This window comes from Solanum tuberosum, unplaced genomic scaffold (assembly GCF_000226075.1).
Source record: "Solanum tuberosum cultivar DM 1-3 516 R44 unplaced genomic scaffold, SolTub_3.0 scf00034, whole genome shotgun sequence".
In the NCBI taxonomy this organism is placed as follows: domain Eukaryota; kingdom Viridiplantae; phylum Streptophyta; class Magnoliopsida; order Solanales; family Solanaceae; genus Solanum; species Solanum tuberosum.
In genome coordinates, this window is record NW_006238962.1 from 2,064,089 (window position 1) to 2,077,980 (window position 13,892).

Consider the following 13,892-nt stretch of genomic DNA (forward strand, 5'->3'; position numbering starts at 1 on the left):
TTTTTGTTTTGTCAGAAGCCCTTTTGGTTAATTTTTTTTTTGATGTGCTGTTTTAGTTTTTTTAAAGAAAAAAAAGCAGCGATTTTTAATTTTAAAAAAAAATATTTTTTTTTAGACGAAATCGCTGCTAGGGCAACGATTTTGTCATTTTGTCAGAGGAAAGTCGCTGCTGACGCAGCGATTTTGCCCTTTTGGCTAAAATAAAAAGTGATGTGCCCTTTTGGAATTTTTGACCATTTTTTTTGCCCTTTAGGCTCTAGACTCGTAAAAATATGATCTAAGATAATTTTTATGTAAGCTTCTGAATATGTAAAATTCATTTTAGAATATTTTTTTTACAGTTAATGTTTGAATTAATGCTAAAAACTAAATATATTGACCCTCGTACTCTGATCTCCACTAGTTATGAATAGTGAGCGTAATGATTCTTCACACTCATTATCTTAAAATCCTAGATTCTACACTGATCGAGATCGATCATATAAGCATAGCAAGTCCTTGAGAAAATAGTGAGTCCTAATTCCTATTGATCGAGATCGATTATATAAGCATGACAAGAAAGAATAGTGAATGTAATGATACTACTCCAAAGTTATTATCTTAAAATCTTAGATTTGTTACTGATCGAGATAGATGATTTTGAGAGACTAGAAAGTTTATGTAATATAAGAATGATAAATCCTTGAAATAATAATGATATAACGGTACTACTACTATGTATTTATTATCTAAAACTCCTAAATCGATCATACAGAGAGATTAGAAAGTTCCTACCATATAAGCATGACAAGTCCTTGCAAGAATCGTTGATATAATGGTACTACTATATATTTATCATCTAAAACTCTTAAATTCATCGTATTGTACAGACAAATTAGAAAGTTTACCTTGCCATAGTAGAGGCTATTGTAGAACAAACATGATCCAAAATGCTTGAAGAATAAAGTTTTGTCATCATAGGGCAATCTTGGCACCATATCATTGCAATAAACATACCTATAATACTTCACATCAAATTTCTTCAATTTCTCCATCATGAATTTCCCAAATTGTTCATCTCCAACTCTTGGTTGGCCAAAAGTGTAAACTCCTTCCAATTTATCTAATAGCCACTCTTCTTCATGTAAAATTAATATTGATGCAAATAATATTGCTAATGCACCACCTAAACTATGTCCTGTTACTATAAACTTTGCTTTATCATTTTTGCTCAATATTTTCTTCAATTCTTCTCTTATTTTATAATATGCAAATTCTTTAGAACTACTATTATTTTGTTCTTGGGCTTCTTGGTTAATGTGTTTGGGCCATCCAATGGGCTTTTGTAACCCTAGGGCCTTCATAAAGCCTGCATGGATTTTACCAAGGCCTTCAAGTTCATACCATGATAAGTCTATATCTGTGATCCATGCATTTGCATTAAATGGGCTTGTCCCTCTAAATGCTACCACAATTAAATTTGGATCTTCAATTTTGTCTTGAAACATTATGGCTTGGGTTGAATATTGTTCCTCATAAGCTGCAAAAAATAATAATATATTTTAATTGTTACGTCGGAGGTAAGGGAAGGGGAAATAGGAGACGGGATTACGAGATGGGAGTCTAACCCTTACCAATAAGGTGAAAGGTTAGGCAGTCAATCAACTCAACTACAAAAGAAAAGTGAAAATCGAGTGTGTTTGTGTGTGTTTGTGTGTTTTTGAAGAAAATATCTACATATACAGTATATCATTATAGGCAGGAATCAAAAAATCGAACAAGGGATTAAAGACTGCATTGAACAAGTTATACGTGTGCAAACTTTTTTAAAATGTATATATATGGTATATTTTTTTGTTGATGAAGGGAATTTAATTGAACCTCGTTTATCGTACATAGCTTTGATAATGTATAATGATAGTATAAATAAAAAAAAATTACCGTACATAATCTAATTTTGTATCCAAATTTAACTTTACTTTAGAAGAAAACCCAAACACTATTGTATTGGAAATAAAAATAAGTGTAAATCCAAAGAAGTTGGAGATTTTTAAAATAAAATCTTGATGTTCCGATCAGCTCGGACGAATGATGCATCTCAATTAATTTTATGAAATACCTAACAGCTTCCACCGACAAAAAGTATCAAGTGTTTTTTTTTTTAATAAATTAGTGTTGATCATGTCTTGACTCAAATTAAAAGTTTAATATTATTTTGAAATCAACATAGAGAGGTTGGTGGTAAAAGATCAAGGCGTACGTTTTGGATCACTCAATAAAATATAGCAATATTTATTGTATTAAATTAATTTATGCTAGCTATTGCACATACATCAAGGTTTTGATTTCTTAATAATAACGCTAAAAGTAAAAAATTAACACTAATTTTATCAATTAATTACAAATATCTACAACTAGATTTTAAAATTAATGTAATTAATGCACTTCGAGGACATCACTTCAAATCACCTAAAATGGAATCTTATACGCACTTAATTATATAATAAGTTTAAACTAATCACCTACCTAAATTACTAATTTTTTCACCAACCAGCATTTTATTTTACGTTTTCTAAGAAAAATAAAATGTTGTTTATAATTATTTTCTATTTTGAAATCTTCTTAATTAAGTTTGGTTGGTGTCTGAGCAATTTAAGAAAAATAGAATATAAAAATACATTCACACATAAAAAACTATTTTCATTTATAGTATATATAAGTGAAATCCTATTCTAATTTGCACCTGAACGTAGTTGTTGAAAATACCTAATCAACTCATGAAAATAGATTTGGTCTACTCACTGGAATTTAAACTGATCATTTATTAGCTATGTTTATTTTTATCCGTTCAAATTCAATCTTTCGTAACCGTTCAATATATTTAAAAGAGATAAAGATCGCTTACCATTCCAAAAATTATGCAACCCCAAGAAATGCATCTGCAGGAAAAAATAAACACAGTGCATATTTTAATTAGTAATTTTTTATTTTTTAATAAATATTATAATTATTATAAAGAATAATAATTTACCTGCCAATGCTGTTGAATTACTGTCTTATTTAATGCTTCATTTTCATAAGATAATTTAGCAGCCATAATTGACACGTGTCGATTATATCTTATATCCCCAATTTTTATTTTCTTGTCTAATTCCACCCTCAAATCAAGATTTCCGATCATCGACTTGAATTTTTCCGATGACTTTTCCGGCCTTACTACTTTTCCTACAATTGTACGATGAGATATATTATTTATATACACTGATAGTATCAAGAATTTATAATACTAGTGAATATTAAACATTGCATATAAAGAAAAAAAATTAGTAGAAAAATAATTAATTATGAAATGCACGTCATGACATTTTCATTGTTCAACTTAATTTTGCTTCACTAATGTGGATTGTGGTGAGAAATTTCAAAATGAGAATTCAGATTTAGTCAAACCCCAATACAAATATTAAATATCAGATAAAAAACCTGAATTTTGTTTCATAATATTTCAATTTGGTGAATTCTTTTTTCTTGTAGGATTATTGTGACATTTTTTTAATCAATTACGGAATTTAATACTATGCTCTATGATGTTGCCCTTCTCAAAAAAATATTTCTCAAGCTTTAATATTTCTCTCGCCGTCTATCATAATAATAATATAAATAAAATTAAGTCTAGTTTTCAGATATTTCTTCCGTTTACTTTTACTTATACATTATTTCGAAAATATATTTTCATTTTTATTTATCACTTTTAACATATAAAAATAATTATGTTCCCCTCTTTTGCCTTCAATGGAGTATTAATTATTTATTCCCAAGACCTGATATTATACATCAATTACTATGAATATTGTGATAAAAAAACTAATTAATTATATTTCTTAAGAAACGTACAAACATTAAAGTGAACAAGTAAAAATAAACTTGACAAAATATTATTCATAGCAAGTCAAAGAAGATTTATATTTTCAAACTTGTAAATGAGAATTAATGCATGTCGTGTTTAGGTACTATGCATGAATCATGCATTTTGATTTCATTTTACTTGCATGTCTATAAACTCTAAAAAAGCAATTTAATTTCTACCAGAAAAATTTAGAAAATATTCCATCTATGATAAAATAAAAGAAGAAACAAATAAAACTTTATTAAAATTGAGAAATCTGAAAATGGAAGCATTTTAATTATGGTACATATGATCAAACGTAAAACAAAAAAAAATGGATCATTGTTTGAAAACAAAATTAAAAAGTTTAACAGTTGATATGATATGCCACATCATCTTTCCAGCACCAAAAAATTTATTTTCCAACTGAAATATAGTTCATTTTTGGGAAGATTGTATATATCAAGTGACATTCTTAATAATATAGTTTAACTCTAAACCTAAGATAACCCACAGTCGCTAAACCTCTGCCCTTTGGGTGAGTACTGGGTAAATCCTTTACTGTGTAATAGCCTGCAAACCACACAGGGGATGTAAACCGCACTAGGCAAGCCCTATACAACAAGCTCGACTCAGAAGGCATTGAGGGGGGATTGATCCCGAATCATCCGTGTGGATAACCACCCTCCAAACCAACTGAGTCATCCCAAAGGACTAGTTTAACTAAGTTGATAAATCATCCAACACTAAAAAAAAACACGAACTTCCAAAAGGACATTCTTATGAAAATATAGTCTCAACGATGAAACTTTCAACATAAAATTCATCACTGAAAAGACTAAATTGTCGAAATTTCACCTTTTTTAATTTTTTAACAGTGACCATTTGATAACTCAACTCTGAATAGCAATTGAAAGAAAATTAAAGAGAGAATATATATATATATATATATATATATATATAATGATAATTAAAGTCAAAATAATGTACGTACCTTGTAATATATTGAAGAAAAGTTGAATAAAACCACCATTAAAAGAAGGATAATTCTGCAAAAGCTCTATAAAAGAACCTAAATTTTCCATAGGATTTTTGAACCAAAGCAATAATCTTTGCAACACAATGGAGATAAAAATGAGCCATCGCCGGCGAAAACCTCGTATCGTCGATGTAACTCCGATCGATACATCGAAGAAATTTCTTTTATCTAAGTTACTAGAATAGAAAATACGAATAAAATCAAAGTAACTAGCTTCTTGTGCCTTTAATTCAAAGTAATCTTTACAAAATTCTTCATTATTGTTAGCCATAGAATATAGTTTGTTGTAACTTAGAAGAAATATGTATGAATAGTTTTATATGATCATGATGTTCTCATTTTGTCTATATTTATATAAGTTGTATGGTCTTAAAAGGTGTGTTTGGTAGGAAGAAGAAAAATGTTTTTGAGGAAATTAAGTCATCATAGTTATCTTATTTATTTTCTAGTGTTTCGTAAATACATATAAAAAAATATTGTTTTATAAACATTTGTTTATAGTTTAGGAAAATACTATGGTAGTGATGATTGTGGGGTCAGAGGCGGAGACAACATATACTGGTACATGTAACATGGTTCATCTGACTGCTAAATATGAAACAATAGATGAACCAGTAACTTTAAAATATCATGGATTCAACACCAAGAACTTTAAATACTTAACCTATAAAACTTAAATCTTGAACTCGTCGGTAGAGAGTTGAAGGGTAGAGAGAAGACAATAATTAGCATGGAAATCATTTATGCATTTGTTTTCTCTATTTTCATTAAGGGAATTATTATTTTTCAAATATTTTAATCAACTAAATATAAGAAAATCAAAAATTATTTTCTAAAAAATCATTTTTCGCTATACCAAACACACCCTAATAGAGAGCTGAGATTTTCAATTAAGAAACACGGTTTACTAATTAATAATTCAAAATATAAATAATCTAATATCCACATAGATATAATTTTTAAAATACATGTTATTGTCAATTGTCAAAGTTATATATATATATATATATATATATATATATAATGATAATTAAAGTCAAAATAATGTACGTACCTTGTAATATATTGAAGAAAAGTTGAATAAAACCACCATTAAAAGAAGGATAATTCTGCAAAAGCTCTATAAAAGAACCTAAATTTTCCATAGGATTTTTGAACCAAAGCAATAATCTTTGCAACACAATGGAGATAAAAATGAGCCATCGCCGGCGAAAACCTCGTATCGTCGATGTAACTCCGATCGATACATCGAAGAAATTTCTTTTATCTAAGTTACTAGAATAGAAAATACGAATAAAATCAAAGTAACTAGCTTCTTGTGCCTTTAATTCAAAGTAATCTTTACAAAATTCTTCATTATTGTTAGCCATAGAATATAGTTTGTTGTAACTTAGAAGAAATATGTATGAATAGTTTTATATGATCATGATGTTCTCATTTTGTCTATATTTATATAAGTTGTATGGTCTTAAAAGGTGTGTTTGGTAGGAAGAAGAAAAATGTTTTTGAGGAAATTAAGTCATCATAGTTATCTTATTTATTTTCTAGTGTTTCGTAAATACATATAAAAAAATATTGTTTTATAAACATTTGTTTATAGTTTAGGAAAATACTATGGTAGTGATGATTGTGGGGTCAGAGGCGGAGACAACATATACTGGTACATGTAACATGGTTCATCTGACTGCTAAATATGAAACAATAGATGAACCAGTAACTTTAAAATATCATGGATTCAACACCAAGAACTTTAAATACTTAACCTATAAAACTTAAATCTTGAACTCGTCGGTAGAGAGTTGAAGGGTAGAGAGAAGACAATAATTAGCATGGAAATCATTTATGCATTTGTTTTCTCTATTTTCATTAAGGGAATTATTATTTTTCAAATATTTTAATCAACTAAATATAAGAAAATCAAAAATTATTTTCTAAAAAATCATTTTTCGCTATACCAAACACACCCTAATAGAGAGCTGAGATTTTCAATTAAGAAACACGGTTTACTAATTAATAATTCAAAATATAAATAATCTAATATCCACATAGATATAATTTTTAAAATACATGTTATTGTCAATTGTCAAAGTTTGAGTTAACGTAAATAAATTCCAAGTACACGCGATGTCTTACTTTGTCTTTGGTCTTGAGATTCAACTTTCAAGGACAATTTAAAATGTTCAAACTTATTGAAAAGTATATTTTATAAGAAGTGTTTTTCAAAAAAAAAAAACTACTTTTTAAAAGTAGTTGTTTGCATGTATTTGGAAATTAATTTAAAGAAACATGTTTGTCAATATTACAACATTAATTTGTGCTTGGCCGAAATTTCAAAAATGCTTCTGGAAAAAAAAATTGAATTTTGTAAATCGATTTTTATTATTATTCAAAAAATAGTTTTTTTTTAATTTTGACTTAACAAATAACTCTATATAATAAATATTTCTTTAAAACTTTTTGAAAAGCTTACTATGATGATAATTCTTGATGTCTTTGAATAATGTTTTTTTGGACCGACATTTTAGAAATATAAATGTACCAAAGAAGAAAAGTAGCTATAATATGCTAATATCAATTATGGCATTTGAAAGTTTACAATTGTAACTTGTATTTGTTTATATTGGTGACATATTGTAATTTAATCTTATTATTGCAAGTTGTAGCTAGCTAGATTGACCACTTCATCAAGCTATGATGATTGGTAGAATTTCAAAGGAACTCAATTGTGTATAGTGTTTCTTCTTTAATTCTTTTATGGTGGTTGACGAGTCACATATAGAATTATGATATTTTAGAGTTATTGACAAGTTTTTACTTCAATTTCATTATTATATACAAGTATTTCTTTTCATGCTTGTTTTTATCATGATTTATTTGAGTAGAGCATTTATAGAAGAAAAAAAACCTCTCAATCTTCACAAGATAAGAATAAGATTGTATATATATATCATTCTGCTTAGATTTCACTTATAGATTAATATTAGGGAAAAAAGTCAGAAAAATACTTCAACTTTGTTCGAAATTGTTGTTACGATATCAAACTTTATAGAGGACTTTTTACCCCTGCACTATTTAATAGCGTATTTTAAAGGTATATATGTACCCACGTGGACACATTACTATTTATAATGATGCAATATTTATGATGTCCATGTGGACACATATATACCTTTAAAATACACTATTAAATAGTGCAGAGGGGTAAAAGATCATTTTCAAAGTTTGATATCGTAACAATAATTTCGGTCAAAGTTCGTATATATTTCAGACCTTTTTTCCTAAATATTAAATATTAAATATGTTATTATTGTTATTGGCGGAATGGTCGGGATAGTGAGGTGGTTAGTGTTAATTAACTCAATATGCTCGGTTGTTAATTTCGTTGAAAAAGGTAACTTTTACCTTTGATTCTTTTACAACTTCAATTTTCAAACTTTCATTAGAAAATTAAGTTTTAATAGGACAGAGGGATGTAACTACTTGTTAGGCATAAAAAAATTGACATTTCTTATTGAATAAAAAATTCAAGATGGCTTTGGGGTTGTTAAATCGTACATGAGTTAATTGTTGACTTGTATTTTCAGATTTAATTAAAATATTTATTATTTTATCATTGGAAACATCTTGGCAATTACTAAGAAGTTAACTTGTAGTCATTGTAGGACCATTTATCCTTAATAAGAGATCTCGAGTTGTAGTCCTGAAAATGAAAACTATCAGATCTATTCTCTTTAACAAATCTTGCCGTCTCTGAATCAATGAAGCTCAAAATAAATATCAAAGAAAAAAAATCTATTGCGCCTCGTCGTAAAATATTTCCGTACGTGCACTTTTTTAAAGTAGGAAAAATAATAACTACCAGTAAAATGGACCAAAGAAGCATTCCAACTTTAATTCCAAAACAAAACAAAATAAAAGTCCTCTACCATTTTTGTTTTCAATTTAATTACTATATATAAAGTTCAAAAAATTACTATAGTACTATTCTTTTTCTGTGTTATATTATTATTCATAAGCGATAAAATTAAAATTCTGAATCGACCTCTGATTACACGATTACATCCTCGTTTGGTCATTGGATTCTGGCCTAACACTATTTACAGGTAGATAACTTCCAATATTATAGTCAAAATTTTACTTCTGGAATTCATTTTTTTTCCCCTTCAGGTGGCAATTATAAGACTATGAAAAGAAATAGACATTGAATCTTTTTTTCTTTCTCTTTTTGGTAAATAAACATTGAATCTAACTCAATAAAAAAAAACTAGTTTAAAAGAAGAGAATTGTCTAGTTATACAAGGAGATTCATATCTAACGCCCCTCATATCACACACCCAAGAGTTGATATGTAGAGCGTAGACGATATGACATGAAATTCAACTTCTGATTAAGAAACTGAAATAAACGTAGGCTCTGATGCCATGATTAAAAAATGAATGTTGAGTTTAACTCAACTCATAAGTTAGCTCATGATGATGTGAGGATTGCCCAAGATCATGTTAGTAGGATCACTTTGAAATTTCAAACAGTGTGGAATCGAAAAATCTAAATAAAACACGAGTTTATGATGGTTGTTCGTATTCGTGATATCTAAAGAATACCTATTTAATTTTAGGGAACTTACACAAATCTCATTAGTTTAGGAGCTAATTATTTAGATATACTCTAGTTTGCAATATAGCATATCTTACTAGATTTTGGTGTCTCCAGATACGTCCAAATACATGTATTTTGGATACATGAGGTCAAATTTAGGTGTAATTTGTTCTAGATACATTGTATCCATGTAGATTCATATGTATCTGGGATATATAACATATCTCGCTCGCCAGGCTTCACCTCGGACAAGCGTAGTTCACCATCTTTCGGGCCCCAACATGTATGTTCACACTCGAACCCTTCTCAGAAGATCAAGGTCGGTCAGCGGTGCACCCCTCAAGAGGATCTCACCAATCAGCTTCCTTAGAACTTACGGGGTTACACACCCGTTGATCGCAAACATGTAAGACTTCTTGGTCTGTGTTTCAAGACGGGTCGAATAGGGAGTCCGCATGCTAGTGTCCAGAGCACACATATGCTAAAGCACACCATAGGCGCGTGCTCCCTACCACAATCAAGGAGACAACATTCTACAGGCGTATCAATAGCCCGGGATTTGGCCTTCCCCCAATCCAAGCTAGTCCAAGCCCCGAGTTGATCGGTGGACCGACTCATCATCGTTCGATATCCGACCGTAGCACATCACTGGCCACCATCTGTTTTCCTCTCGATAATTACAAACACTCTTTGATTCTCTTTTCAAAGTCTTTTTCATCTTTTCCTCACGGTACTTTTTTTAAGTCCCACCATTTTCTTAAGGCATACTTTCGTATTTATGAGTCAACTTTTATGAATTAACCGACTTTCTTGATTTTTTTCGTGTGTATTAGCCTATAGATCTGGCACCTCGGAGCTTCCAAAAAAAAATTAAAAAAATTTATGAGGACCTCTGTAATGAGTTGGGGAAGCACTGCTTATAGTCCCGCCATGTTCTTAAAGCATATTTTCTCATTTACGAGCTAACTTTTAAGAATTAATCGAATTTCTTGGTTTTTAGTGCATATTAGTCATGGATCTGGCGCCTTGGAGCACCAAAAAAATTCTGAAAGAACTTTATGAGGACCTCTGTTATGAGTTGGGGAAGCATTGTGTGTAGTCCCACCATTTTTTTACGACATGTTTTCTCATTTACGAGCAAACTTTGAGGAATTAGCCGAATTTCTTAGTTTTTCGGGTGTGTTACCCCATGGATCTAGCACCTTGGAGCACCCAAAAAATTTTCCTGAAAAAACTTTATGAGGACCTCCATCGTGAGTTGGGGAAGCATTGCGAATAGTCCCACCATTTTTAAGGCATATTTTCGCATTTACAAGCCAACTTTTAGGAATTAGCTGGCTTTCTTGGTTTTTCGTGTGTATTAGCCCATGGATCTAGCGCTCAGATACATGTGAATCACTCTAGATACATGTATCTAGTGTGATTCACATGTATCTGAGATACATACGAATCTCGGTATTTTCTCTCTCCCCAATCTCGCTCGCCTCTTTCCTTATTTTGTGTATCTAGTAGCAAAAATACATGTATCTAAGTGTAAAATACGTAGAAAACTCTTAATTAATGGTAAGATATGTAATATATTTAAAATATAAATAATAATAGTATATATGGTAGTGAAGTGTGTCTATAATTTTTCCTTCAAATTTTGGGCTCTCAAACAAGACAGACCCATAGTAATATGTCATTTTCAAATGGTCCAGCTTTTCTAATTGGGCTTTTTCAAGCCTTTTTATGATATTGTCCATTTAATATTTTCCTTGTGAAATAGAAAAAGGTCAAACATTAATGGGAATATCCATTTGGTAAAAATATAATTACCCAAAAATGAGAAAATAATAGTGACTTTAGTTCCTTCCATTGTTGTATACTCCTTCCGTTCATTCTTACTTAGCCATTTTGGATTTTGCATGTCTCAGAAGAAAATAATGATTAATATGAATATTATACGTTAATAATGATGTATAGTCTGAAGTCATGACAAATAATTTGGAGAATAAGTAATTAATGTTACCGATAAAATATGAAAAGCTAATGTGTCTTTTCTCTTAAGTCTTTATGATACGAGAAAAATAACAAGTAAAAGTGAATGTTTTTAGCAAGTAGGGTGTTCAAATGTACATCATCAATGTAGCATATAAACTTCTTCTTGCACATTTGATATAAGTTTCTTGTGTTCACTATTTTGCCTTTTTACTTAATAAAAATAATCATTATTTTCTTATCTGATACTTAATAACATTAAGAATGTAGTAAATTTAATCCTAAGCTTGAAAGTTATTATTTAATTTTTCATATTTTCAACTTTGTCTAATATTTTAGAATTTTCAAATAAATTACTCAAGTCATCATATATGGCAATAAGATTTTGACAACAAGATCAATATGGTGTATTAACACAAATGCCTACCTTGAATAATACAAATGTTCAACTTGAATGATACAAATAGGTTCTTTCTTGACATGTTCAATGCCCCTACATAAATAAAGACAAAAAATATAAGAATATTTTTATTAGTCATGAATATTAAAATAAATAAATTAGAAAAAAATCCTTACCTTTTGTTGTTGTTACTGGCCAACACTAGCATACCCTTATAACCCAGAATTGTCAATTCAAAGCAAACAATACTCAAAACATATAAAAAATGAACTCAAAGTCATTCAATAGATTAACAATAAGAGATTAGTGACAATAAAAATTTCTAATGAACACTATTATTCCTAAAGGTGCGTAAATCATATCATATAGTTTTGTTGGAACATACTTATTACGGTTAGGAATGTGTCTAGTAAGGAGTTCCTACTAAAATATTTCCAACCCAAACATTAAAGCATTAGGTTCCTAGGTGTTGGTTAAAGTGTTGTTGACTCAAAGGAGGATTGTTATCAAAATATAAACAACATAATTTGTATACTTAATTGAGGATGAATGAAATTATTCCAAATATAGTCTCTATATAATAATAATAATAATATTTTGGATACATGCATCAATAGTACATTAAAATCATGTCAAGAGAGTGTAGACTAATATATACAATGCCTTCTTAAATATATTTTTTTATATACAAACTCACGAGCCATGAGGCATATACATATTAAAAGAAAATTTTGTTCATTACATAAACAAACAAATCAATTTCTTTTTTGTTTTGTATTGGACTATTTTAATTTTTAAAATCTACTTTCATTCTCTCTCTTTTTCTTTTGTTGGTGGGTGTGCATATTGAAATGATACCTTATTTAATTTATTGAACTTATTGAGTTTTTTTTTAAAAATCATTTTATTAGTTATAGTTACTAGTAAAGTTCAATTTTTATGCTTATGATTTTAGAGTGTTTTACCTTGGTTGATAAGATGCAATATAGTAGGGGCAGATTTATAATTGAATTTATTAATTCATGAAAATTCACTAATTTTGATTCAAAGTATATATTTATTTATTAAGATTAAAGTTGTTGATGTTGGATTGTAATATTCCTGTTGACAAGAATTTATCTTTACTTAATATTATATAATTAATTTATTCAGAATCTAATAAGCAATGAAATTATAGTTCAAATCTATAAACTTAATAATATTAATCTATCCTTAAATTATAGCCTCTTTTTATGATTTGAACAATATATAGGATTTAGCTTGTTCAATTGTGTTGGAACTTAGACCTTAAAATCACTTCTATTTTTTAAAATGTTAGATCTTCATACTATATTATTCGCGCTTCATGAGTTGATTTTTGAAGCTGAGTTAGTAATTTAGCTCATAATCCTTCTTCTAATTTAACGTATGATTAAAAAATATTTCAACTATGGTATGACGGAGATATCCACGTAGGATCAATCATTGGCCACGTAGATCCTGTTCATTTAGCAAGCCAAATGATAAAACGACATCGTTTCATGGTTCATAAATGTTTTAAAAACAATATCATAAAAGACCACCGTCAAAACTCAAAAATGTCATCATTCACGTGGACTTCTTGTGCATATTGTTTTTTCGTTATTCTTACTTGGTGTCTGATATTTACGTTAGAATTCTATTAAATTTGAATATGCATATTGCCTAACTCTTTTTTTGGCAACATAATTTCTTCCATTCTCGAGAATTTCAAGCCGAGACATCCTATTTAGGGTGTGTTTGGTATGAAGGAAAATGTTTTCCTAGAAAATGTTTTTCTGGAAAATAAATTGATTTTTGACTTATTTTCTCATGTTTGGTTGGTGAGTAGAAAATATTTTTCGGAAAAGATTTTTAGTGTTTGATTTATGAATGAATTTTTTTTTGAGAAATATCTTTTATTTTTACTAGAGTAGAAAATAATTTTTGAAATTGAAAATATTTTTTAAAAACAAACTTAAATTTTTTTGGGGGGTGGTAGGGGGTGGGTGAACGGG

At 29.0% G+C, this 13,892-nt stretch overlaps 1 protein-coding gene across 1 annotated transcript in view; it reads right to left on the reverse strand.

Annotated features, from left to right (window-relative positions):
• The window catches only part of LOC102578722 (uncharacterized), a 6,167-nt gene extending 967 nt beyond the window's left edge, over positions 1–5,200 (reverse strand). The window contains exons 1-4 of the mRNA XM_006342568.2: positions 4,857–5,200; positions 3,011–3,204; positions 2,885–2,918; positions 888–1,519 (exon numbers count right to left, since the gene is read on the reverse strand). Coding sequence (XP_006342630.1) covers positions 888–1,519; positions 2,885–2,918; positions 3,011–3,204; positions 4,857–5,172 — 1,176 coding nt within the window. The 5' untranslated portion in view covers positions 5,173–5,200. The remainder of the gene's footprint in view (positions 1–887; positions 1,520–2,884; positions 2,919–3,010; positions 3,205–4,856) is intronic.
• Positions 5,201–13,892: the final 8,692 nt, after the last annotated feature.